This window comes from Podarcis melisellensis (assembly GCF_964234715.1).
Source record: "Podarcis melisellensis genome assembly, chromosome: 15".
Taxonomy (NCBI): domain Eukaryota; kingdom Metazoa; phylum Chordata; class Lepidosauria; order Squamata; family Lacertidae; genus Podarcis; species Podarcis melisellensis.
This window is the reverse complement of record NC_138532.1, coordinates 21,889,667-21,917,614: the sequence shown is the minus strand read 5'-3', so window position 1 is coordinate 21,917,614 and position 27,948 is coordinate 21,889,667. Positions and strand designations below refer to the sequence as shown.

General features: G+C 45.4%; 2 protein-coding genes across 4 annotated transcripts in view; both read right to left on the bottom strand.

The window, feature by feature from the left end:
• Window positions 1-591: 591 nt before the first annotated feature.
• On the bottom strand, window positions 592-14,968 carry LOC309357665 (TLC domain-containing protein 5-like). The gene is made up of 3 exons (XM_081890043.1): window positions 14,231-14,968; window positions 10,233-10,431; window positions 592-4,985 (listed from the first exon to the last, which is right to left on the bottom strand). Exons 2-3 carry the CDS (start codon window positions 10,426-10,428, stop codon window positions 4,447-4,449), a joined length of 735 nt encoding a protein of 244 aa, XP_081746169.1. The 5' UTR covers window positions 10,429-10,431; window positions 14,231-14,968; the 3' UTR covers window positions 592-4,446.
• A 4,741-nt stretch (window positions 14,969-19,709) lies between these two features.
• POU2F3 (POU class 2 homeobox 3) overlaps window positions 19,710-27,948 on the bottom strand; it is an 88,986-nt gene continuing 80,747 nt past the window's right edge. For all 3 annotated transcript variants that reach the window (XM_081889957.1, XM_081889955.1, XM_081889956.1), the window contains 3 exons: window positions 27,549-27,615; window positions 25,208-25,340; window positions 19,710-22,942 (listed from right to left, as the gene is read on the bottom strand). In XM_081889957.1, the coding sequence (XP_081746083.1) occupies window positions 22,903-22,942; window positions 25,208-25,340; window positions 27,549-27,615 (240 nt within the window). In that variant the 3' untranslated portion in view covers window positions 19,710-22,902. The remainder of the gene's footprint in view (window positions 22,943-25,207; window positions 25,341-27,548; window positions 27,616-27,948) is intronic.

The window sequence follows — 27,948 nt, the reverse complement described above, 5'->3', positions numbered from 1 at the left end:
GGTCCCTTCCAACTCTACAATTCTATGAAGCACCTTTCGTGGGCTATTGCTGAGAAAATAACTGATCACTCAAAAGGGATTGATTCATTGATTGAAGGTAATTACATACCGCTTAATTGCTGACATCTCTATCAGCGGAGTACACAAAAATGACGAAAAGCATACGACAGTTAAAATCAGTTAGAATTAGTCATAAAAATGAGGGAAACAAATCCTTAAAATGTCTGCTGAAATGGGAAGATCTGAAGCTCGAGAGACAGAAGGCGTCTCTAATTTCAGCTAGGAGGGAGTTCTATTGCCATGCTCCCGGTAATAAATGCCGGATAAATTTTATGCAGTAGCGTGGCCATTTATTCAATACACAGATGAAACTAGGTCTTAAAGGTGCACTCTCCAAAGCAGTATTTTTCCTGGGGAACAACTGCCTGTAACAGATAAAACAATGTTTGTGCTGTTCATGAGACATTACGATACTGCCCATTTGAATAATTGACATGAATCGATAAGAATTGCTCATGTAAATGTACAACTTGATTCCTGTTTTAGGGTTGGGGGGGTGGAGGCGTTACGCTGCTCATTTATTATTGCATGTAAAAATCCAATAAATTTTATTTTTTTCAGAAAATAAATAAATAAATACAAAAAAAGAACATTGATTTGTACATCGCGAGAGAGACACTGCTCTCAATGAAGAAGGTCACATTTCGGTCAGCTCTTTGGCTTGTTTTATCCCATGGAAGTGTGCTCAGAATCACAGCTTGAGAGCTATGAACTAGGAAAGCCCCACCCCCAATTTTTGGGTCTCTCTCAGTCTCCACATTGCCCTCTCAGTCTCCACCTCCAATTTGGGAATTATAATACTGGCCCACTTTACAGGATTGTCCAAGACAAAGTATCTGACGTGTTCTGATTCCCCCCCTCTAAATAATTTTCTATTGTCGGCAAGTACTACTGCTATCCACGTGGTGAAACTGAGCTGAAGACTCATTTGCTTGAATGGGATATTTGGGACAAGATGAAAAATTTGATTGTTGGATAAAAATGGAGATACTGTATCAGCCTTCTCCAACTTGGTGCTGTCCAGATTTCAAGACGACAATTCCTACCAGCCAACATGGCTGTATGATGATCCTGGGGCTGATGGGAATTATGGTCCAGAACACCTAGAGGCCACCCCTCCCTGGCTGGGGAACGTTTTCTTATATAGTTGCTTGTAACTAACACACCAGCCAAGAATCAGATCCAGCCCTGCTGGAGCTAAGAGGTGGAAGACAGGATTCAAGAAAGCTGAGATTGTCCTCTGTTCTCATGACTGGGAGTTGTGGCATTCTATATAAGCCACCATTTATTTTTTAGGTTAGCTATGAGGCAGCTAAGCAGCTTTCAGCATTACACCTAAATATATTTCCTTTGGAATGATTTGGTGGTGGTATATGTGTTTGTTGGGTTTGACTAGTGGTATAGTTTCTCTTGATTTTTTTTTTTTGAAGAATTCAAGTGTTGATTCAACCTTATGCCCTGTCTGAATCAACAATTTGAAGACTTTTCAGTATATGAGATCTCTTCGCTGTACCCAAATGGTTTATTGATGGTGGTGTCAATCCAGAGGTGTCAATTGGGGGGGGGGGTAGGAGGTAATCAAATAAGCACATAAATATGATGATTAATGCAGTTTATGGCTGCAATCCTGTTCCTGCTCACTTAGGAGTAAGTCCCATTAAACTAGGTGATGTTTACTTTCTGTAGACGTGCATATCCTTGTGCTGTAAATCTCCTGTAGGGCAAGGTAGATATTTCCTTATGACACAATTCTATAATGTCTATGCAGAAGGAAGTCCCATATTCAGTTCAGTAGAGCTTACTTATTAGTAGGGATGGGCAAATATGTCAGTTGCAGTTTCTCATTTTTCCATTCCTAAGTTCAGTCCTCCACATTTCCATATCAGCTTACATTTTTTAAAAAAAGGAATCACGAAAATTCAGCAGCATTTTTAGTGCAGAGTTCTCCGAATATTCAAACTTTTGTATGCAATTTTGCCTAATTGACACCTTTTTGCAATACCACTTCCCCTGACATAGTTCAATGCTGTATGCTATTTTCACCAATAGATGCATTTTGATGCACACTTTATCCCAGTATATGCATTTTTGGGGGTATGGTTAACTTAGCTAGGCTACATTGCAAAATTCAGACAAGTCCAAATTTCGAAGGATGGCTGCAATTTGGTTGACATATTGTTGCAAACAGAATTGGATTTATCCTTCAGCTCCACTTACAGCTAAACCGTCATAAGACTGCAACTTTCGCCTTCTCCCAAACACACATGAATGCATATGTGTGCATACACACACTTGGACTGCCGGAGTCAAGGGGAAATGCCAGCAGCTTTTCGTGTGTGTGTGTGTGTGTGTGTCCATTTCACAAACCCAAAGCAGGCATTCGACAACTTCTTGAGAAGTGAGTAGGCTTCACAGCCACACCGAAGTCTGAGCTGCAGGCAAGTCTCCTGTGTAGCCAGAGAGACACCGCCGCCCCTGGGAGATCAAGGGCAGTTTTCTGGAGCACAGGAAGATTAGCACAAATTATCCCCCTGAGCACCAGAGAGAGTTCTGGATGGCAGATTCAGGACACGGCACGGTATAAAAACCCTTCCTGTGAAAAGCACCATGTGGAAACCGACAGGGCAACCTGTAACCTCTTTATCTGTTCTTTCTGAAAATCATTGCTTGGAGATTCCCAAGCGACTTCCGTGATGAGAAGCACCAGCGTTTGCCTTGACATCGCAGGGAGGGAGCAGCAGCAGCTTTTAACTGCAGTGCAAAAAATAACACTTGTGACAGCTGGAGCAGTCTTCCGACCCCATGCTGATGCCCGTTTAGGAACGGGAGCAAGGAGTCTGCACAATTGTCACAGCTCTTAGGTTTGTATTGCCAAGAGAAAACACCTGCCACGGCCACTTTGAGTGCACTACAACAAGGGAATATTTGCTTCGAGGGGAAGGGAAGGGCTGCTTCTGGGTTAGGAAATAAGTTCAGCTGCAAATGGGCATTTTTTCAGATGCAGGCAAATTTCAAATTATTCCTGCTTCAATGCTGGCCTCGTCCATACTAGCATAGATCACAGCTAAAGATTCCTGGTAAATCTCTGGTAATCAAGCTGGCAGGCTTTAAAAAACCCAGTCTGATTGCCAAGAGCAAGCGCAATGGCAGTGGCATAGCATGGGAGGACCACGGGGCAGTTTTCCCGGGTGCAAAATTGTTCGGAGCGCAAAATTTTAACACCCGGTGCTGCCTCAATACAGCTGCATACTTCCATCGCTGGGCTCTGTTGAACCAGGAAGCGACCTCTCCAGACAAAGGGACAACTCTTCTTTTCTTAAGTCTGTGGCTGCAATCTCTCAGGTGATGTGGACACTGTTAAGTAGTTGAATACACATATGTACTCCATCCGTTCCCCTCCCTCCCACCCTTCCACACGGCCCCAGGTGCTGGCAACCCACGTTACACCACTGCATGGTGGACCCAGATTTGATGCCTGCCATTTCCTCTTGAGATATCCGAGGCAGCCGAGTCAAGAGACTGTCAGAGGCCTGCATGGCAGTCAGGATCCATAGGCTTGGAGCATGTATGGAGATCTTGTTGGTGGAGCCAGGGAGAACCCTCCAGTATCTCAATCTAAAGGAAGTTGTAGACTGTGAAATCCAGCTGGATGGGCTTTGGCAGTGTGGAGCAGCTGGAAGAAGCCAGATCCTTGCTTCAGAGAGGCTGCAACCATCCTTGGCGTGGAGGTCAATGACAGGCAGAGTTGAAGCCAGTAAGAGGCAGAGGTAATTCAGGTTTTGTCTCCATCTTCTTCTTTGATAAGTTCTGCAAAGGCACCAGTGAGACTATGGAGGAAGAACCCACAGCCAGTGCCAGCTCCTGCACTGGTTGCAAGAAAAAAGGCAGGACACATGGGGGCTGGCTGAGGTCAGATTGAGGAATGCCCTGTTTCCCCTACAGGCCAGCCTCCACTTGCCTGCAGGCTTTGTGGTTTAGTCCTTCCTCCAGCACTGGCATTTTCTGCCAAGTTTCCTTCAAGGTGAATATCCACCCATTCAATTCAAACCATGATTCGTGTCTGGCCCCAAAGATCCCTCATCTTTGGAACGAGCTCTGGAGGTCAGCGGTTCCTTGGTTCCTCCCAATCCAGTTTTTGTTATGTGAAGCACCCTGACAGTTTCCTGTCCATAAAAGTTGCTTCCTACTTCATAAGAGCATAGAATTGTAGAGTTGGGTGGGACCCCGAGGGTCATTTAGTCCAACCCCCTGCAATGCAGCTGTCCCATACGGGGATCGAACCTGCAACCTTGGCGTTATCGGCACCACGCTCTAACCAACTGAGCTATCCAGGTTCCGTTTGCTTATTGCTTGGTTATTTCACAACAGCCCACTGGGAAGTCAAAGTCAGCATTTTGGCAGATGTCCGTTTTCCTTGGGAAGCTTTCCTTTCATTTTTTCGTTCTTCCAAGCAAAATATTTCTTCGTTGTTTTCCTCCTGGCAAAACTGAGGATATCGAGCATAAATGCCCAGGACACTCCATACATTGCCAGGACGCCACCCCTCAGCATCCAGATGGTGTTGGGCGAAGTCATCACCGACTGTACAATCCATGCTCCGCCGGCGATGCGCAGCCCCAGGAAGAGAAATACGAAAAGGTAATCTACCACATCCCCCAGGAGGTTTTGATAGCGCCCCATCTCCCGAAGGAACCAGCGTAGCTGCAGGAGAGGGTTGGTGATCTCGCTCACAAAGACGACAGCGTTGATCTCGGTGGCAGACTTGCCAATCATCAGCACGAAAGCCAGGCCGCCGACACTGAGCATGTGGTGAGAGAGCATCAGGTTGCCCTCGCTCTTGAAATAAATGCACCAGCTCAAGTCGAAGAGGAAGTATCCCAGCGACAAGCACATCAGGCAGACCTGGAGAGCCGTGTTGGGGTAGCCTGGAAAGATGAGAAAAATGGGTTGACTGAGTTTGCCATCCTAGAATCTCAGAATTGCAGAGTTGAAATGGAACCATAGGGTGCAAATCTAACGTTGCTTGAAATGATGACCCTTGCACCTTATAAGTTTCTAAACTGCTCTTTAAAATGCAGTTGTACCTTGGTTGTCAAACATCTTGGTACTCAGACGTTTTGGCTCCCGAATGCCACAAACCCAGAAGTGAGTGTCTTGGTTTGTGAACGTTCTTTGGAAGCCAAACGGCCGACAGGCTTCCGTGGCTTCTGATTGGCTGCAGGAGCTTCCTGCTGCCAATCAGAAGCTGACATTTCTGGACATTTTGGAAGTCGAATGGACTTCTGGAATGGATTCCGTTTGACTTCTGAGGTACGACTGTAACAAAAAACACATTTTACACGCTGAAAATCCAATGCTTTTGCCATTTGATGTCCCAGACCTATTCCCCTGCTTTTTTGAACTCAATCCTCTCCATCACCAAAATTTGAGCAAGCTCTCAAAAGAGAAACTTACTCTGAAAAGGGTATTTGGGAATGATATCAAATATCATGTTTATGCATCCAAAGGTCAGATTCTAAAACAGGAAATCTGGTTTTGAAGTGTATGTGTGTGTGTGTGTTGCATGCACGCAAAACTCAAGCCTTGGTTCTGTGAGATGCTCCATAAGTATTCCCAGAACAACTTCCAAGTTTTTAATAGCATCTCTCCCATATGCTCTGGGGGAAAAGTCATAATTCAGTGGCATCTCCAGGTCAGGCTGAGAGAGACCCCTGAGTCTGAATTCTTGGAGAGCTGCTGCCAATCAGAATAGATAATACAGGATGGACCAAAAGATATGTGGGAAGCAGTTTCCTAAGTTCCTGTGAAGTGGCATTGGGGCAAATAAAAAATGTCTGTGGGTTTTCAAGGCCACTCAAACTGAGAATTCCCATTACTCAGATAGACTGCTCCTGCCTGGAAGCTCTTCTGCAGGAAGTCCGCTGGTGGTGCAGCTCCTGATGCTGCACACCCTTCATTTAATTCTCCACTACAGCCTTGGCAGCTTTCAGCATTGCACCGTAGGCAGGGAACTAATAATAAGCTGCATCATTGCCTTTCTGGCTTGGCCTGCTGCTCATACTATGCCTTGGAATAAGCTGGTGTCTGGTTCTTCATCAGCTACAAAAGCATGCCTGGTTATGCTACACTGAAAAATCAACACAGTTAACATTATTATACAATACAGTTGTACCTTGGATCCCAAATGCCTTGCGAGTCAAACATTTTGGCTCCCAAAAGCCACAAACCCAGAAGTAAGTGTTCCAGTTTGCGAATGTTCTTTGGAACATGAACGTCCAATGGGGCTTCCACAGCTTCTGATTGGCTGCAGGAACTTCCTGCAGCCAATCAGAAGCTGCACCTTGGTTTCCAAACATCTTGGAAGTTGAACGGACTTCCGGAACGGATTCCATACGACTTCTGAGGTACCACTGTAGTATATTTGATGTCCATTTTGTGCCTTTGCCCAGATGGTGCCCTGGGCCCCCTGATCACCCCAGCAGTAATTACACAAGTGGAGAAAAGGGGATTTGCAGCTGGTGTCAGTAGCTCAGATGTCATTTGGCCAAATGGCTTAGAGTAAGAGCAGGCTCTGAGGAATTTTTAGATACTCCCACAAGGACGACAGGTGCCTCGTGAAACAGTTATAAAGACCTAATCCTGGCGATCAGGAGCTGAACTAAATGCAAGCGAGGGCTTGCGAGGACACAGCAAGGGGAGATGACATTCAGAGCGCCAGGCGTCAATTTGTTCCAAGTGAAAGAGAGGAGCGAAAGGCAAGGACGAAGAAGGAAAGTGGCAAAAGATGGTGGGTCATCTGACAGCAGGGTAGCGGAAGCTCCACCATTTGGGGGTCACTGTTAAAGTTCTAGTCCTCATTGTTATGGGTGAAAGTTTGAAATCATGTTCGCAGTGTGCTCTAACATGCTCAGGACTAATAAGCAATTGCAACCACCACCAAGGATATTATATCTTAATAATAATAATAATAATAATAATAATAATAATAATAATTTGTTATTTATATCCCACCCATCTGGCTGGGTTTCTCCAGCCACTCTGGGTGGCTCTCAACATAATAATAATAATAATAATAATAATAATAATAATAATAATATCAAACTTTTAAAACTTCCCTAGACAGGACTGCCTTCAGATGTCTTCTAAAAGTCAGACAGTTGTTTATTTCCTTGACATCTGATGGGAGGGTGTTCCACAGGACGGGTGCCACTACCCAGAAGGCCCTCTGCCTGGTTCCTTGTAGCTTCACTTCTCGCAGTGAGGGAACCACCAGAAGGCCCTCGGAGCTGGACCTCAATGTCTGGGCTGAACAATGGGGGTGGAGACGCTCCTTCAGGTATAATACTGCATAAGGTTCTTGGGAATTGTTGTACTTGCTTATTATCTACCTATCTGTCTTTCTGTCTGTCTGTCTTAATAATAATAATAAATTCTGAGGCTAGCAATTCACCCTTTTTTTGGCCACTGAACCTCCAGCAAAAATAAACTGGAGATCTCAGATAACAGTTGACCTTTCCTGAAGCATCTTAGGAACTGCCATCAGGACCCACGCTTCGGAAATTGCAGAGATTGTGATGTCATTACAGGGCAAGTCTGATTTGCTCCCAGACCATGCAGACATTATGGTAATCAATCTGCATAACCAGTGGCCATGCAGGGTAGCAAGCAGTTTGATGGATTTTAGCAGAGACCTGCATTCAGATCCCTGCTTAACTCAATCTTGGGTCAGTCATTATCACTCAGTCTGACCTACCTCATAGGCCAACTAAGTTAGTTCTTGGTATGAGCTTTCGTGTGCATGCACACTTCTTCAGATACCTGCATGCACACGAAAGCTCATACCAAGAACTAACTTAGTTGGTCTTTAAGGTGCTACTGGAAGGATTTTGTTTTGTTTTGATATGGCAGACCAACACGGCTACCTATCTGTAACTACCTCATAGGATTATTGTGAGCAGAAAACAGAGAGAATGGGAATGACATGCAATTAATGTATAAAGTACAAAGAATGACTGAAAAAGTAAAAGTAGGGGCATAATAATGTTTTGTTTTCAAAGGAAGATGTTAGAAGGTTACAGTTTACCTGCATACCAAGGCTTCCAATCTGGAAACTCTGACCCCCTTTCCCAGATATTCAGAGAAGTGGAGAGGCTCAGTGCTAAGATGGGACCCTCTGCACATGGCCAGAGGTACTTCCCTTTTTCATTCGCTTCCATATTCTAGCACTTGTGACAAGTTCTGAAGATGAGCGCTAGCAAGTCATAGTTCTAAATAAATCCAGTGTACATTTTTAGCTGTGTAATGGAGCGTAGAAAATCATTGTGGGCACGGAGAATGAAATAATGGACCCTATCCAGCAACATGGACTCTCTGCTTGAAACAGAAAAGGGGAAAACATCTTCACTGATGCAACCCACATTTTATGGAGACGTTATTTATATAATTTCAAACATCATTTCAAATGGACTAGAATCTTGCTGTTAAAAAGAAGAAGAGGTAGATAAAAACTCAGCAACAAAAGCTGAGAGTTGTAGGAAGCAGAAATTCTTCAGGGGGTGGGTGGGAATGCCGCAATCTGCAACTATAAATGGGATAATGCATTTGTTAATTTTGCAGAATTTACAGGTCAGCCTTTGGCACGTCAATTCAGAAGTAAGGCCCAACAAGTTCAATGAAGTTTCCTCCCAGGCCATCAGCTTTCCATGACCAGGTGCCTTCCATATGTTTTGGACTACAACTCTCACCAGTCCAAGTTGGCACAGTCTCGCTGGCTGGTGCTGATGGGAGGTATAGTCCAAAAGAGCTGGAGGAGGGCACCAGGTTGTGGAAAGCTGGTGCCTAGGAATGTGGTCTCTTGTTCTCCTTCAGTCGGCTGATTCGGGACAGAAGGGCGAAACTGGGAAGTTTATGTGTACCAGAGGGAAGAACAATTATGGCAGGGTAGAGGAACGAGGCAAGAAGACTCAAGTGAGCTGGATGGAAGGCATGGCAGGAATGGAAGCGGCGAAGTGGATGGAGCCGGGAGTAGACGATAAAGTGCAGGAGTAAGACATCAGGTGAAGATCAGAATGGTGGGAACCTGGGTTAGGGGAAGCAATGACAAATGGGAGTCAATGGAATGTCATAGCCAAGCCACTGCCCTCAACTTATTCCGAGTCAGACTGTTTGTCCATGTGGCTCAGTATTGTCTCTACACTGCCTAGCAGCAGCTCTCTAGGGTCCTGGGCAGGGGCACATTCCCAGCCCTACCCAGTGATGCCACTGGGGATTGAATCTGGGGCCATTTCTGTGCATAGCAGATGCTCTAGCACTGAGCTGCAGCTTAGCTTCTCCCTGATATAAAATGAGGACGATGATACAGACCTACCTTTCGGGGGTCATTGTACAAGTTACAAGTGAAGATCTTTGAACATCCCAAAGCGCTTTATATAACAGCTACATGGCATTATTTGTACTCAGTGAACAATAGAGGTGTGAATGCCCAGAATCCGCCTCCCACCCCCACCCCCCGCAGAAAACCAAATAAAAAAATGCCCCATATCCCAGTTTTCTTTAAGTTCATAATAAAAGAAGTTGGGGAAGAAACTGGAAAAATGGTAGGGAAATGGAATTCTTCACCCTATTTTTCCTGGGATGTCTTTTTTCCTGGTCCTTCAGATTTCTAGGAGCAATCAGGGTTGCAAATCATACTCTCAGCCAATGGAGAGGGTTAGAGGGTTGGACTAGGACCCAGGAGATCATTCATTCATTCATTCATTCATTCATTCCTGCTTGTCCATGAAGCTAGTGGTTAGAGGGTTGGACTAGGACCCAGGAGATCATTCATTCATTCATTCATTCATTCCTGCTCATCCATGAAGCTCACAGGGCATTCTTGAGCCAGTCACAGTCTCTCAGCCTAACATACCTCTCAAAGGGTTGTTGTGAGGATAAAATGAGGAGGTGGAGAACTGTGTATGCCACTTTGAGCTCCTTGGAGGAAAGATGAGATGTAAATGGAATGAATGGATGGGTGGATGAATAAAGTCACAGCGGAGCTGTGCTTTTGGGATGGGGATTGATGGCATAGCAGACAGAGGTTTAGCCGTGGTGGGCGAGCAGAGCAACTGCACCCACATTTGACCCCCTTTTACCTCTGACAACCCCCTTGAGGATGAATCATCTCTGCATACCTGCATGAGTCAAAGGCCAGGGCCCGTCAATCAGAGCGATGTAGCCGGAGAAGAAGGTGACAATTAGCCCGTGCAAAAGGGTGACCAGCCGGCAGCTCCATTCGGGGCTGCGATGCTTGTTCCGGTACAAGAAGCCGCCATAGAGCGACAGCCAGACCACAAGGCTGCAGATCACTTGCAGAATGATGACAATCATAATCTTGTAGCCAAAAAAGAGTGGGGAGAGAAAGGTATGGATTAAGTCAGTTACAACTGGGGATTTAAGGAGCTGACTTCTGTCCCGTTGCGGTTTCATTGCAATCAGCGCTGTTTCCACTCTGCTACAGTTCAGCTTCTGCTAGAATCAACATTACGCATCTCACTATCTGCCATTGTTGAAACTTATGTACAGTGGTACCTTGGGTTAAGTACTTAATTCGTTCCGGAGGTCCATTCTTAACCTGAAACTGTACTTAACCTGAAGCACCACTTTAGCTAATGGGGCCTCCTGGTGCCGCTGCGCTGCTGGAGCACGATTTCTGTTCTCATCCTGAAGCAAAGTTCTTAATCCGAGGTACTATTTCTGAGTTAGTGGAGTCTGTAACCTGAAGCGTATGTAACGCAAGGTACCACTGTACAGTAATTAATTTCAAGATTAATTTCAATTGATGGGGAAAATGTCAGAACCAATGCAGGAAATAATTATTTGTGTAAAGTTCAGAGACAAAGAACAATTACAGTGAATACCAAGCATATTGGTTTGCCTGATTTCCGATTGTGACCTCGGACGAACTTGCAAATTTTGGGATTGACCAGTAGTTTGACTCAGTATATAAGGCAGCTTCCTATGTTCCTATGTCTTAAGGGAAGGGCTGTAGCTCAGTGGTAGAGCATCTGCTTTGCCTGCAGAAGGTCTCAGATTCAATCCCTGGCATCTCTAGGGAGGGATGGGAGAGACCCCTGCCTGGGGGGGGGGGAACCCTGGGAAGCCACTGCCAGTCAGTGCAGATAATATGGAGCTAGATGGATTGATTTGGTACACAGTAGTTTCAGACATTCCTATGATTGCAACAATAATGTTCTGAATGCTGAAACCTGCCATTGCCTGTTCAGGACACTGTATTTTTAATAGCAAATAAGCAGCTATGATGGTGGGCGTGGAAAATCACAGATATTTGTGGCATCCCTAGCTGCAGGCTTTGACTTGGCTAAACTTTATTCTGCCTTTATTTTATTTTTAAAGCCTAGCTTTAAATTCTGGAAAGTCACTGGCCCTGTGAAACAAACCCTGGTCGTTTGTGCAAGCAAAAGAATGTAGAGCTCAGGCAGGAAAAACACAGAGTTCATCCCAGTCATATCAGTGCCTTATGTGAGCAGATGGCCCACATTGCCCAAAAATTCCACACCAAATAACCTGAATTCTGAGACCTGTGTGAATTATGCAAATTAACAGAAGTTATGTAAAAACGCTTCCATTTCATGTTATCATGTGATTCATATTATTTTGCACAACTCTGATTTTGTTGGGGGATGCTAGTTCCTCAGGACACTGATCTCTGTCCCCTGATTGCTGGAAACGTTGAGTCAACCTTGCCACGTCCAGGTTTCAGCCAAAGCTGACCATGCATTTTGACGCATTCTGACTCAGCCATAAGGGCTAGAAACTTGCCCTGATTCTTTAAAGCAGAGATTCTCAAGATGTTGATTACTGCCTCCAGAACCAAATGCTGCCTTTTTCTGGAGACACACAAACAGGGGCAGCCTGTCCTGCTTCGCTGCCTGAGGCAAAATGAGAAGGCACTGCCCCTTCTCAGTGGAAGCTCGGCTTACCAGAGTTGTGCAGCGGCAGTGGATTTCTGTAAGATCTGCAGTGGCAGGGGAAGCGGGGTTTCCATGGGGGCACTGCCTTGTGGGATTCTGCCGCTCGAGGCAGCTGCTTCAGACTGTCTCTTGGGCTGGCTGACCCTGTTTCTACATAGCCCTGCCTTGCACATTATTTGTTTCAAAAATGCAGTGGAAATCGTAAAGGTGGATTTCTTCCCTTTAAGTAGGGTATGGGGCAGGGGGCACTTGCTGTGCTTTAAGAAATCCCAACTGCTCTCTTGCTTAAGGGAAACTTGCTATACAGGTTCCACAAAACAATGGCCTGTTTCAATATGTAAAGGGACGGCCATTCAAGTGGTTACTTAATTAGGTCAACCACTTAAAAACATCCCTTCATGATTTTTGATCAGCTGAAGAATGACAAGAGGATGGACTCCGTGCATATTTCCCCGGGACTTGACTTCCTGTGCACAATCACTGTTAAAATATGAGTAAAAGTTCCCTGGAGCTGTTTGGAGAAACTGGGGAGACTAAATCCAACTTTTGCTTGCCCTCTCCAACAGCTTCTTGGTGTCATCACACTCATCACCTTTAACCAGGGTTACACAAGCGCAAACTCAGAGCCTACACTGCGAACATTATCAAGGCGATCAGCCCCATCCATTATAGGGGATTACACAGTGGTGTAAGCCACTGAGTTTCTTGGGCTTGCCAATTGTAAAGTTATCAGTTCGAATCTGCTCGGCGGGGTGAGTTCCCTGTCCCAGCTCTTGCCAACCTAGCGGTCAAAAGCATACCAGTGCAAGTAGATAAACAGGTACTGCTGCTTTGGGAAGGTAAACGTTGTTTCCATGAGCTCTGGCACTCACCAGTGCGCCAGAAGCGATTTAGTCATGCTGACCACATGACCTGGAAAAGCTGTCTGTGGACAAATGCTGGCTCCCTTGACATCTGAAAGCAGAGAGTAGTGCCCCACCTCATAGTCTAATTTGACTAGAATTAACCATCCAGGGGTTCTTTACCTTTCTTTTTCTTTTTACTCTTTTACAGAAAGGCGTTTTCCTTTATCTGAGTTTACTACAGCAGTTGACAAAGCTGGGGGTGGAGCATGGGGAGGACTGCAACCCTGGCGCAAAACTGAATAAGCAAAGGAAACAAGACCCCAACCGGGGGATCAAGTGAGCCTTCTGCTCATTGACAATTTCAAAATGCATGGAGTTGCAAGAGACACCATCTAGTGGCTCACCCTCGTAATCACAGTTGTCAAATTTGGGCTGGGAAAGGGGTTTCTATGAACTAGGAGTTGGGCATTTGGTATGAGTACACACTCCAGTGCTGGTTTGGGATGCAGTGTAAACACGACTTTAGGCACAATCCACATCTACCCTGTATGCAGTTTTAGTTTTCAAGAGGAAGAGGTGCCAGAGCTCACCATGAACTTCTCCCTCATTCTCTTAGAATGGCAATGGTGCCCACCTAAGTGGTGCCAGAACTGAGCTCCGATGAGCTCTGACTGAAAAAAAGCCCCTCCTCTATGTATCCTTTCATTTCTTAGGAAATGCTGCATTTTGATGCGTTTTCCCCTCAAGCCAGCTTTATTCCAAACAGAGAAAAAGAATGACCCAGCAGTGTTTTAGGCCAGTAATGTGTACACAACCTTAATGGTTCTGGTCCCCTAAGTTTCTAGCAGCAGAAATTTGACAGGCACCCTCACTTTTGACTTTCAGGTCTCTCTGGAAGACTGTTTAATGCCAACAGGCCCACACACGTGTTTAAAATGATCTTGAGTAGACAGTCGTCTTAAAAGCTTATCATCATCATCATCCTCACTAAAATTTGTATACTGGCCTATACCCGTAGGTCTCAGGGCAGTTCACAAGATAAAAACACACGATAAAAACACAAAATACACAACAAAAACAAAAACAAGAAGAACCCAGTAATTTTGCTGTGCGGTGCCCTGATGCTTTGTGAGAAGGTGGAATATAAAAACGTTTACACATAAATAAGACCAGTCTCTGGGAGGACATGAAGATCAATGAGCTAGCAGACAGCTGTGTATAATCCGTGTATTTTCCAGATATTTTTTTCCTACTCTTTTCCTCACCTCCTTCTGCTCCTTAGCCCCTGGTGAGTTCACCACCCCTACAAGCAAAATGAAAGTTACAGGGGCACGATTCCCACCAGGTACTCACAAACAAGTTCCTTGAAACAGGAATGGCTGTGACTCCACCAGCAGTCCAGCAAACAGCCAGTGGCCTCCTCTGTAACTTCTTGCTGAATGAAGGACTGTATTTGTCTCAAAGGGCTCGCAGAGAAACTCAGGAAGCAGTTTTAACTTCCTGGTCCCAGTAGCATGGAGGCCAATTCCCCCATGTGCATTATGAGTCACTGGGCTCCCCAGTCTCTTATAACCTTCCAGTTGAGGGCAGGTTGGTTTATTATGACTGCTGGTCCTTCACATTTCCTTTTTATGACAGGCTTACTACGTCTGTTGCCCGGCAAGTAAAACCAGATTCTTTTGTGATTATACTTCAGAAGGACCTGGGTGAAAAAGTGCTGGTTGGTGAGGACAATTGGTTGTTAGGAAGAGAGGAGTCCTCCTCCTCCTCCTCCTCTCTGGGCTCTCTGGAACGAGATTAGGGTCATTACACTTACCAAATTGTTTTGCGTATGCTTTGCAGGTGTGGCCCCAGATGGTGTCCCAATGGGAAGGTGGCTGTCAGTGGCTACTAGTCACAATGACACGTATCCAGTGCCAGAATGGGGCCCATAAGGACAGGAGATGAGCCTTCTGCATCAGCCAGTGGCCCATCTAGACCAGCATCCTGTTCTCAAAAGGAACGCCATGCCATGTGGTCTAAACTATTGAGCCCCTTATGCTTGCCAATCGGAAGGTCAGCGGTTCAAATCCCTGCGATGGATTGAGCTCCCATTGCTCTGTCCCAGCAGTTCGAAAGCACGCCAGTGTAAGTAGATAAATAGGTATCACTGTGGCGGGAAGGTAAAAAGCCACATGACCTGGAAAGCTGTCTGTGGACAAATGCCAGCTCTCTTGGCCTGAAAGTGAAATGAGCACCACAACCCCATAGTTGCCTTTGACTGGACTTAACCATCCAGGGGTCCTTTACCTTTACCTTTTTTACCTGTTCTCGCAGTGAGTGCCCAGATGCTTGGGGAAAACCCCTTAGGACATGAGCAGTGGTGAACCTAAATTTTTAGGGCCCTAATGTTTGAACACTTATGGGAACCCCTTCACAATTGTTAGGGGGCAGGCTTCCTTGTACAGTCATATCTTGGAAACCGAATGGAATCCATTCCAGAAGTCTGTTAGACTTCCAAAACATTTGACTTCCAAGGCATGGCTTCAGATTGGCTGCAGGAGCTTCCTGCAGCCAATCAGAAGCCCCGGAAGCACTGCCAGATGTTCAGTTTCCAAAAGAATGTCCGCAAACTGGAACACTCATTTCCGGGTTTGCGGTGTTCGGGAGCCAAAACATTCAACTGCTAAGGCACGACTGTATAGGGAAGTTTTTAATGTTTGATGATTTACTGTGTTTGATATTTTAATTTGTTTGAAGCTGCTCAGAGTGGCTGGGGCAACCCAGTCAGATGGGTGACATTTATTATTGTTGTTGTTGTTGTTGTTGTTGTTGTTGTTGTTGTTATTATTATTATTATTATTATTATTATTATTATTATTATTATTAACAACCAGCAATGAGGTCTGGGTAACCACTGTTATCTTTTTCAAGGGGGTTGTTTACATTATAGCATTTGTACTGCTGAGTTTTTGACAAAAAGCTAATCGATTTGAGTTGTGTGACTCAGATTGCTTCTACAGTACTAGACCCATTTTTTTAAAAAAGCAATGCGGATTAAAGTCACTTCTGGGGCCACTCTGGGATTAGGGTCCTTGAAGCTTAAGCTTCATTAGTTTCATATAATATCTGCCCCTGGACCTGAGCACAAGAACACTCTCCCCTCCTGTGGTTTTGAACAAGTGGTTTTCAGAACAGTCTCTGAAAGCGGAAGCAGAGCACAGTCATCATAGCTAGTAACCATTGATCGCCTCCATGAATGTGTCTAATCCTCTTTAAAGCCAGCCAATTTGGTGACTAATGGTGCCTCCAGTGGGAGTGAGTTCCATAGGTTAACTCTGTGCTGCGTGAAGAAGTACTTTCTTTCTTTTGTTGTTGTTTAGTCGTTTAGTCGTGTCCGACTCTTCGTGACCCCATGGACCAGAGCACACCAGGCACTCCTGTCTTCCACTGCCTCCCACAGTTTGGTCAAACTCATGCTGGTAGCTCCAATACTTTGGCCACCTCATGAGAAGAGAAGACTCCCTGGAAAAGACCCTGATGTTGGGAAAGATGGAGGGCACAAGGAGAAGGAGACGACAGAGGATGAGATGGTTGGACAGTGTTCCCGAAGCTACCAACATGAGTACTTTCTTTTACCTATCCCAAATCTACCAACATTTAGCTTCATTGGATGCGAATACATTCTAGTGTTATGAGAGAGGGGAGCAAAAGGGGGCCTAGGGAATTTTTTTTTTTGGGGGGGAGTTCTTGCTTCCCCTCAGAGCCACCCCCTGCTCTGAACATTCCCCCCCCCCAAGAAAGAATCACAAGCCACACCACCTGCCTCTAGAGTTGTCAGGAGTCCTACATAAGAAGAGCCTAGTTGCTGCAACAGACCAAAGTCCAGTATCTTGTTCTCACAGGGGTTGACCAGGTGCCCAAGCACCCACAAGCGAGACCTGAGTGCAACAGCACATTTCTGATTTCTAGTCCAAACATGCCTTTATAGAGGGAAAGACAAGCTTCCTCCATCCATCTGTGCTGAGTTGTTTTTGTTCTTAAAATTTCTATAGCCCTCCATGGATACTTGCCAGAGGAAAAAGTAGCTGTCAAGCTCACCCCCCCCCATCTTCTCTTTATGATTATGCATTTAACCTCCTAAATATGGAGTGGCAGCTGCTTCAGAGGTTTCGTTTTGGATGGGGAGAAAGCAGGACAAATTGTGAAGCTGAGGCTCCAATACTTTGGCCACCTCATGAGAAGAGAAGACTCCCTGGAAAAGACTCTGATGTTGGGAAAGATGGAGGGCAGAAGGAGAAGGGGACGACAGAGGACAAGATGGTTGGATAGTGTTCTCGAAGCTACCAGCATGAGTTTGACCAAGCTGCGGGGGGCAGTGGAAGACAGGAGTGCCTGGCGTGCTCTGGTCCATGGGGTCACAAAGAGTCGGACACAAGTAAATGACTAAACAACAACAATGACTGCATAGCATCCCATGAAACCTGTTGCCTAAACCCAACATGTTACGTGCCCCAAATAACTAGCTGTAGAGGTCATTGCCCACGTTCTGGCACTGTCTGTATCATTAAGCACCAACTGCTGGCAGGAAGTTAGGGTGGAGTTGCCGTGTAACAGGATCCAACATAAGGGAGGAGAACAACAACAACTGAGGGCCATCTCCCTTGTGAGAGGAGCAGAAGATGAGCAAGCCAAATAGAAGGGATGCCTATCATATTGACTTTATAGGCTGACAGCATCTCAAGCCATTATGTACGGTGCTGACGGCTATGGAAAACATCCAGTGCCACCTTCTTGAACCTGTTGCCCTCCAGATGTTTTAGATTAGAACTCCCTTCACCTGGCTGGCATCCTGGTACTGCAGTCCTTTGCTGGAATAAGAAGAGCCTCTGCCTTGATATTGCCACTGTCACCAAATAAATGTAAGACCATACCAAAGGCCCATCTAGCCAAGCGTTCGGCTCAGAAGCAGCCAGCTAAATGATGCTCCTGAGAAGCTCACAGAAGTTTGGGGGTGAAGAAAATATCCACCCTGTGCCGTTAGTTCCCCTGCAGCTGGTATCCCAAGGTAGATTGCCTTTGAACATGGAGGTTTCGCTGAGCTAACATGACTAACGGTGATTGGCAGACCACAAATTAACCTAACCAAAGCCATATAAGCCAGTGGTGACTTTCATCTTTCGAGCCTAGTCTCCACATTTTATAGGGCGTCCTTTGCTTAAGAAACTCCTGCCAACCTAGCAGTTTGAAAGCACTTCAAAGTGCAAGTAGATAAATAGGTACCACTCCGGCGGGATGGTAAACGGCGTTTCCGTGTGCTGCTCTGGTTCTCCAGAAGCGGCTTAGTCATGCCTGCCACATGACCTGGAAGCTGTAAGCCGGCTCCCTCGGCCAATAAAGCGAGATGAGCACCGCAACCCCAGAGTCGGTCACGACTGGACCTAATGGTCAGGGGTCCCTTTACCTTTACCTTTTGCTTAAGAAAAGACTTTGCTTCCTAGGGCAGAGGTGCACAGGCGTTCCTAAAGAGAAGCCGCTCCTGCCCTACTTTTTGCCTGATAGCTCACCAGGCATTGGACATATGCTCACCCCTCCAATAGCCTTAAGGATGAGACACTTTTAAAAACATCAATTGAAAACTGAGTTTCTTGAGATGCTGAATGTTGCACTCAATATTCTTGTGGGGGCCCGGTATTGACACACTGCTCAGGTTATTCACATTTGACACATTTAGGCGCCCGCAAATCATAATGGAAATCAACATGGGTTTAATTGTTCATGTATGTCCCATAATTATGGATTGACGAGGGATTAATTATCCCTGGATTGCGTACAGCCAGATGCAATCACCTGAGGAGCGATCCCTTTTCGCCTCCATGACACCTACATATGAGAATGACAGCACAGGAAAACCAATCAGCATATGTCTAGGAAAGCAGCAGGTTGCCTGACGATCACCAGTCAGGACACTCTTTGTCACAAGATTGGTGGTTACATTGCATGTCATCACCCAATTCTGGATAGAGGAGTTTAAAGTACTGGTTGCCTTCCAGAGCAGGGATGGGGAGACTTTTTCAGCCTATGGGAAGCATTTCCTTCAGGGTAATCTTTTGGGAGCCACATTCTAGTGGTGGGTGGGGCCACAGGCAAAAGTGGGCGGAGCAACGACTGCACATTTTATATTAATCACATTATCATATGCATCATCTGTATGACCCGGGGGAAAATGATTTGCAGGTGTGCAGGCATATCACATAAGAAGATCCAGCATCCCGTTCTCACAGATGCCTGTGGGAAACCTAGAAGCAGGATTCGAACACAAGAGCACTCTCACCTCCTTTGGCCTCCGGCAACTGGCATTCAGAAGCGTCCCTGCCTCTGCTCACCAACTGCCAGCTCCAGGAACTGTGCTGGAATTCCAGACAGCTGCAGAATCCAGATCTGCAACAGCTAGTCCTCTAAGAAGAGCGAGAGAGTCTGGGCAAGTTATGCTGACACGTGTTCTCTGATCGCTCGAGGTATGGGTTGGAGGGAGGAATGGTCAGCCTGTAGTAAGACCACTGATTTATTCAGTCTTGCCCACCCACCCAGGACCAGTTTGGAAGCCACCTTCCTCCCTAAATAAAAGTCATTGAGGTGACATTGAAACAAGGTTGCCTGTAAAGCCTATTTATATCACTTTAGTAATCATGGCTTACCGCAAAGGATCTTGGGAACTGAAGTTTATTCCTCCCAGGGCTACCATTCTGAGCACTACAACTCCCAGGATTCTTTGGGGGGAAGTCATGGGCGTTAACTAGATAACAGATAAACAGCCTCGTTCTGTAAAGAAATGCAACTTTCTGCATTGATCTGATAAGGAGGTTCCCAGCATTTAAAAGGAATTTTAATGAAATCAAAACAATGCACAAACACACACACATAAAAAGAGACACAAAATCTTCAAAATTCACACCTGAGTTATACAAACTATTCTCCCAAAGAGAGAAGAGTGGAAGACACAGAAGATGTAGGGTGGTGGAAGAGAAACTATTTACAATACAGAAAATATCCCCCCCCCCCTTAAACAAACATCACGATTGCAATCACGGTATTAGACAAAGTTTCTTTTGCCTGGAAGCTAATATAAAAACCCAATGGACAGACTGTTAATAACAATAATTAAAAAACAAACAAAACCCAAAACGTAAAAGAACAGAGGAGTACAGTTCTAACGGGCTTGGAGCCATCAAAGTGGTAATAGTTTTATATTCATTCCTTGCCATCAATGTGATGGCAAAAAAAGATCTACAGTGCAAGAGGGGCAATTGTCTAAGGCAGGAGTTGGGCAGCTTATTCAGCCTGAGGGCCACATTTCCTGCTGGGTGGGGGCCACTTGCCAGAAGTGGGCAGGGCAAGGGGCAAAAGCGGGTTGGAGAAACGAATGCAATTTTTACCTTTGTACAAGCAGGCTAGTTTCTGCACACGATCACACATTCCCCTGCCTCTCCAGGAAAGCAAAAAGGCATTGGGAGACTCCAAGGACACATTCCGGCCAGGTGAAAACATCTAAGGAGTGTGCAAAGCAGGCTTGGCGAGGGGTGGGAAGACACGTGACTTGGGGGTGGGGAGAGAATCCTGATAGGCCTGGTTAACCCCCCCCCCAGATCCGAGGTTCCCAGTCGCTGGTCTAAGCAGCAAATATGTTGTGAATAAACAGAACTTGCTCTAGAAGAGGAATCTTCCAGATCAGCTGGTTTCAGAGGCTTTTTCCAAGCCACTCATTACATAGCAGATGTGCATCACGGTCTCTGTGTGCACATTTAATGGAAAGCAGCTGGGGGAGGTGGTGAGTGTGACTGGAGGGGGAAAGGCTGCTTCATCCTTCCCTCTCCAAACTTTTCCCAACCCAAAGGCTGCCTCCACCCAGTTGCTTTTCCAGTTGCTCTGAATATGGGACCCTAGGCAGCCTCTTTTCCCAGGAACAGACTTTTGCTGACCTCCTCCCTCCCATATGCCACACAATTATTTAGTGTCGGGGGTAAAAGAAATGACTCGTCCTTTTTATTGCTACCAGCAGCAGCTCTGGCCCAGTCCTGGCAGCTTGGGAATTGTACAAACTGAGCGAAACAGGGGAACGAAGATTCAATTTGCATGGCTAGTGAGGGACGAGCAGGTCTGTCAGTTTCACTTTCTGTCACTTTCTTGTTTTTCCAACCCAAAGGTTAAGGTCTCCCCATGTTGACATTGGTTTGTGATTTTCTTTTTCTTTTTTTTAAAAAAAGTCATTGTGAAAATTCACCACTTTTTAGTGCAAAATTCTCCTAACCGGCACATTTTCTCAAAGCAATCTCTCCTAATAAATGCATTTTTGTAGGTTATCTTCATGCATTTTTTATGCATGCTTTGCCCTAGTCTCTACACATTACTTGGCTGGAGAAATCCATTGCAAAATTTGGAAACGGAGAATTTTGAAGGATGGCTGTGCTTCAGTTTGTGCATCATTTTGGAAAGTTCAGTTAGGTAGGTTTGCCTTCGGATGCAAACTGAATCAAATTTCTTCCCCACCCCAACAACTTAGCATGTAAGTGTGTGTTGCCAAACTCCAGGGGTTAGAGGCTATTCAACCTGTTTCCGTGTTTTCTATTTACTGTTGCCCCTCCTAGTCACATTCAGATCAAGGGAGTGGTAGAATTGACTTAGACCTGCTCACAAGCAGTTTTGTCCAGTCAATCTTCCCCACCAAAATGTTTCACTAGAATGGAAAAAAGGGAGGTGTCTACATGACTAGATATGTGTGCTTCTTTTATTTTTTAAAAGAACTTGTAGAATGGTTTCAAAACTGCTTGAGATTTTTAAGTTTGTGAAGATGAAATGTATTAACTCATCAAGGCATTTGTCCAGCAGATGCCTGGGCAAATCTGGACTTTTCAAGGTACAGCTTGAACCACCATGGGTGGGGAAAAATGCCTGACTTGTTTAATCAGAGATCCTTGTGAGAGACCATTTAAAATATATATATTTTTTTAAATTAACACATCTATCACAGGCATTGGCAATTCTAAAGCACAACCTCCCAAATATTGGAGAAGGCATGTTGGGTGAAAAAGTTCCCATTTGGTGAATATACCATCCAAGGTTGGTCCAAGATATTTTGCTACCTGAGATGCAGGCCCGGATGGTACCCTCCCCATGTCATTCACTGAAGCCAACCAGACTGGTAGCTGTGTTTTGCTTCAATGTCAGCAAATGAGCAATCACCCTCCATTGCAGCTGGTTAGCTTAGGGAGTACAAATGAGACTAACTACATGTATACAACCTCACTCTGCCCAATGATAGGGTCGGCCCTCACTCTTGAACAATTAGATGCATGTCAATTCCATGTCTATCTTGCTCCCCAGAAGCTTTGGGGTCCCCAGGTCCCCAGCACAAAGAGCCTGGGGATCAAAACCTGCACGCATCCAGATCACCTAAACGTTCCCACAATTTTGAGCAAATGCATCACTCACAGGCAATCCAAGCACAGCTACCTTGCTCCACAGCACCACCTGCAGGACACTGAAAGCGCCAATCCGGATTGAAACCTTCAGGAAATCTAATTTGGCAGCCTTGGCTTAGCTTAGGGGGTGGGGATCTCCGCGGATGCATCTTTCGTTTTAGATGGGAGAATGGATGCGTCTTCACAGTTGCCTCCCAACAAAAAAGCATTTACAAACTAGAGAGAGAAGACAGAACCACTTCCCCGTCGAAGATCGCCAGGCATCAGTTACAGAGCAAAAGGTTTAGGCAACCGGATGCAGAAGCGCCTGAGGACGACATGATGCAAAGGGCTTATGCGCATGCATCGTTGCCATGTGTCACCGTTTTAGTCTCTTTGACAGTTCTGCTTGCAAAGCTGCTGCCATCAAGTGAGGTTGAAGGGAGACCGGTTGTGGCATGTGGGCTATGCATTTGACTGAGCCACTGTTCCCTAAGAAGCAGGACCATAGCACAAAAGTTCAGGCTCCTTTTCTTTTTCTGCAGAGAAGAAGAAGGTGGAGTTGGATGCTCTTTGAGGAATGGGGCTTCAGTGGAGGTAGGTGGGCTGGTTCCATCGGTACCAGGATCTGCTCACAAGGATAAACAGAACAAAAAAAGACACAAAGGCGAGGCTTTAGAAACTGTTTTCTCTGCAGAGAGAGAGAGAGAATGCATGCCTATAAAAACTAGATGTGTGTTATGTTGGAGGGGATGCCAGGAAACAGGGAATTACGTTCACACGTGTTGGGGGTGTAAATATGTACAATTTTTTTTGGGCAAAGGGTGTTTAAGGAGATAACAGAAATCACGGGGTTAAAGCTGACCAAAAGTCCAGAGGTAGCATTATTATCAGTTTATGATGGGGTGGAAGGTTCACAGGCTATTTATTGACAGCTGCATGAATTATTATAGCTAGGAGTGGAAGGGGCAAACAGAATATAAAACGGAAGAATGGTGCAAAGAGGTTTGGGATATAGCTATTAATGATAAATTAACCTGTGCCTTGAAGGTAAGATGGGGAATATGTAGGAGAAATGATTTTGAAGGGATATGGAGGGTGTTCTTAGAATTTGTATTGTTAAAACAGAAAGGGGTCAAACCATCGCAAGAGGTGTCAACATTTTGGGAGTTTGGAGAGATATAATGGAATGGTCTTGGTGGTGAGGTGCACATTTTTATGCTTATTTATGTATGATTGATTGTTAATTTAATAAAAAAGACTATAAAAAACCTAAATGTATAACAAAGGGCCAAACTGTCAGGGCATGCATGATCAGATCTCTTGTCTGTTCCTATGGTGAGAATTCAGACAGGGGCAAGCGATGGTGTTAGCAGAGCTTTCCAGACTTTTCATGTTGGTGACACACTTTTTACACATGTATCATTTTGCAACACAGTCATTCACTTTTACTAGCAAGCCAGAGGTTAAATGAACCCCTTTCCAGCCCCAGGAGGAGTGCAGGCAATGTTCACGAGACACATGTATACACTGTAGCTGACACACTAACGTGTCGCGACACACAGTTTGGAAAGCTCTGAACTAAGCTAACAACTACACCGATCTTATAAAGAACATTTTAAAGCACACCCTCCCCCAGAGAAGCCTGAGAAAACTGTTGCTTAACTGCTCACAGAGCTACAATTCCAAGTTCCCAGGATTCTTTGGAGGGGTGGTTATGTATTACATATTTTGCCATGTCTTGAAGAGCAAAAAAGAGGACACATTCGTGCTGACTTCTACTTTTTAACTATGGATCGCTGTGACGACTCTTCCCATGAAAAAGAGGACGTGTCCTGGAAAAAGAGGCCATATGGCAACCCTAAATATAAAGACATTACAGAAAAGGAAAGGGGAGGGGGAGGGATAAGGGAGAAGAAAAGGCAAACTCAAGCCTAAGTCCCAGGATTCTTTAGGGTAGCCATTTGCTTTAAATGTGTGTTATATGTGCTTTAAACATACGGTGTGGATCTGTACCAACTGTTTCACCATGTGCCATCTTTCCAATTCTAAATTTGCCCTCAAGCCAAGACATGATTTTTTTTGTACAGATTTTTTTTTTTGGTGTGTGTATAATTCTTAAAGGCTGCAATTTTTTTGTATTTCACTATAAAAGGAAGCAGCAGCAGCAAGGGAATGACTATTTAAGCCCCTTCCACCAGGGATCAGCAACTGACTACCTAACAAGAAATTAAAGGGTAATTAATTACTATCCGTCCAAAGCAATAAAACAGGCTGAACTAGCACACAGGAAGTTTTCAATTAAGGGCACAGTGGCCCCCCAAAGTCTGCACTTAACAGGTTTTTGCTGCTTTAGCATTTTTTTTAAATCGCTAATCACGTCTGAAAAGTTACAGGAGGTTAACACAGAAAACAACGGACTGCAGCGAGCTGACAAGGGCACTTCCCAAATTCTCTGTAAAAAGTGGTTACTCAAAGCATAGCAATTACAGAGCACGGGGGCTAGTATGAAAGCAACCTATTACATCTCCAGTGGGCATCCTTGTCTGACTTCAGGTGCAGTTCTGCAACTGTGAACTTTTCCAAGTGCAGCTGCTCATTTTCCTGCAAGCCTTAAAGCAGAAGACAACCGTTTCCCAGGAGTGGAAATTCAGCACCCGGGGAAAACTCACAGTCGCACCTGGCCGGATTGGGACTTTCAGTATGCTCAGGTGACTCATATCCTGCTTCTTGGCTTTCTTCACCATCCTTTTATTCTCATGATCCCAGGGGAAACTTTATCTGAGATTCCTGCATTGCAGGGGGTTGGACTAGGTGACCCCACTGGTCCCTTCCGACTCTACAATTCAATTATTCTTTTAACTGCACCCCGCTCCCCCCGACATAGCCTTACCCAGAAGAGTTGAAGCTGGAGGAGTTGATGGCTGCTTTGGAGTTGCTCTGGGACATGCCGGGGCTGCTGGCGTGGAGTCCCGTGCCAGGAGACGAGGGCCGGCTGGAGTTCCCTGGAGAGCATGATGATGTCACTGTGCGAGAGAGAAAACTATCCTTAAAGAAAAACCCTTCAAACCTTCCGGTGCATGCAAATAGTTGTGGTTTCTTTTGCATCTTAACAGTGCATTTGTTCCTGGTTCCTCTCCCCATTTCACTTATTCACTGTTCTGACCCTTCTTTCTTAGGCCCTCCATTCAGTGGTGGCTGATGCCCATCGGGAATAATAATAATAATAATAATAATAATAATAATAATAATAATAATATAATAATAATAATAATAATAATAATAATAATAATAATAATAATAATAAATTCTCGGTAGTGGCACCCACCCTGTGGAATGCCCTCCCATCAGATGTTAAGGAAATAAACAACTATCTGACTTTTAGAAGACATCTGAAGGCAGCCTTGTTTAGGGATTGTTTTAATGTCTGGTGTTTTATTGCTTTTTTAGTATTATCGTTATTAATTCTGTTGGGAGTCACCCAGAGTGGCTGGGGAAACCCAGCCAGATGGGCAGGACCCCAGGGTGGCATATAGATACAAAACTAAAAACAACCACAAACAGTCCTAAAACAGATTAAAGCATTCTAAAAACAATGACAATTAAAGACGTCTAAATGCAATTACAGTTAAATACATCCTTCCCAAATGACCTTGGGGTTGCCAGGGACAGTATCCTTCAGCCACCAGTTGCCTGGGTAAACAGGAATGTTTTCTAATTCCTCCAAGAAATGAATGATTTGGGACATGGTTGGTGGGAGCAGAGCCAAGGACAGGCAGATTCAACTAATTCTAACTTCGTTCCCCCACCCTCCTGCTCGCATCTTTCTCTCAGCCGAGTTCCACTGTGGTAACACAGAGATTACGGAGGAGGAAGCTGAGAGCTAGTGTCCCCTTGCCCTCCACCCTGGTTTGGATGTAAGCAAGAAGTCAAACAGGTAAGGTGCTGGTGGTTGGTGGCTGCACTGAAACAGGGACTCGGGCATCTTATTCTTTGTGCCCACCGGGCAAAGGAAGGAATTCTCAGTCCTGCCTCTACTGTGCTGTGGCGCCACCTCTACAATGGCCAGAGATGGTACTGCTGTTTTTCGGACTAGCCAGATCAGCTGACCTGTAGATCCAACAGGGGCTTGGCTGGCTCTATATAACAGTTGCTCTAAGCCAGCCTTTCTCAACCTGTGGGTCCCCAGATGTTGTTGAACTACAACTCCCATCGCCCCTAGCTAGCAAGGCCAGAGCTCAGGGATGATGGGAGTTGTAGTCCAACTACATCTAGGGACCCACGGGTTGAGAACCACTGCCTAAGCCATGCCATAGGAACATAGAAAGCTGGCTTTGGCCAAGTCAGACCATTGGTCCCTGAAGTTCAGTGCTGTCTGCACCAGCATGACGAATCTTTGGCCTGCCAGACGTTGTGGAACCTGAAACTCCCATCGCTATTGGTCGTGCTTGTTGGGGATGATGGGAATTGTAGTTCAGCAACACTGGGAGTCTACACTGACTGGCAGCCTCTCTCCAGGGTTTCAGACAAAGGGTCTTTCCTCTTTCCATCCTGGAGATGATAAGGATCGAACCCGGGACCTTCTGCATGCAAAGCAGATGCTCTGGCACTGAGTTACAGTCCTTTCCTTGACAGTAAGAGTTGTTTGACAGTGGAACAGACTCCCTCTGCAGGTTGTTGGTTCTCCTTCATTGGAGGTTTTTTAAGCGGAGGTTGAATGGCCACCTGCCATGGTTGCTTTAGTTGAGATTCCTGCATTGCAGGGAGCTGGAGTAGATAACTCTACGATTCTGTGATTCCCAGCCCCTCAGTCTGAGTTGTTTGACTAGTGGAGTAATGATGCAGATTTCCTCCCTACCTCCTTGTCTGTCTGCTCCAGAACCTGCCCTCTGGCCTGTCTGTCATCACACCCTTCCATTTTACCCTGTTGGGCTTTCACAGCCCAACTGCCCATTACAGTATCAATGGAAAGCCTGCGGCCAAAGATTTGGCAGGGTTGCTTCAAGCCGATATATATGCATTCCTCGTCCTGTGCCCCTAGGCAAGGTCTGAGCTGTGCAGAGGAATATCCCTGCAGGGCCTGAGGTGCCAAAGGCCTGAGTCAAAAGACAGGCTGGTTCCATGTTCCCTCCCCAACCCCATCCCACCTAGAGAAGTGGATCAGAGGGGCTGAATCATGGAAGGAAAAAACAGAAACAGAGAAACGTTCTCCTGGGGGGGAAACCCCCACATACCTGCCCCATGCATGGTGCTGTGAACAGGAGTGACAGAGAGGGGACCCAAGGATCCTGAGGTAGAGACCTGGAAGAGAAAAGCAAGCAAAAGAGGATCATTGGGGGTGACGGGTTAAAATATTGGCTTTGGTTGGTTTGTCCACTGCAAGTCCTATGGCTGGTGCTTAGAAAAACAAACACAAATAAGCAGTCAGTTAGCTAAAAGAGCCTCAAATCATTCAACGAGAAGCTCATTTTTGGCATCATCATTAAAACAGGGTTGGAAATCCAAACACAAAATCTAAAATAAATAATTTTTTAGCTGTTTTAAAGGAAATACGTCAAAATATAGACTGTGGCTCCCCCCACAAAAGAATCCTTGGAAGTGTAGTTTCTTAAGGGTAAGAGTTGTTGGGAGACC

Bases quoted from the DNA above. Each gene is read 5' to 3' on its own strand.
- LOC309357665 (XM_081890043.1), bottom strand. From the start codon at position 10,428: ATGATTGTCATCATTCTGCAAGTGATCTGCAGCCTTGTGGTCTGGCTG. The intron at 4,986-10,232 runs GTATGCAGAGAT...TCATCTTTCCAG, and splicing joins CTGGCCTTTGACTCATGCAG to GCTACCCCAACACGGCTCTC.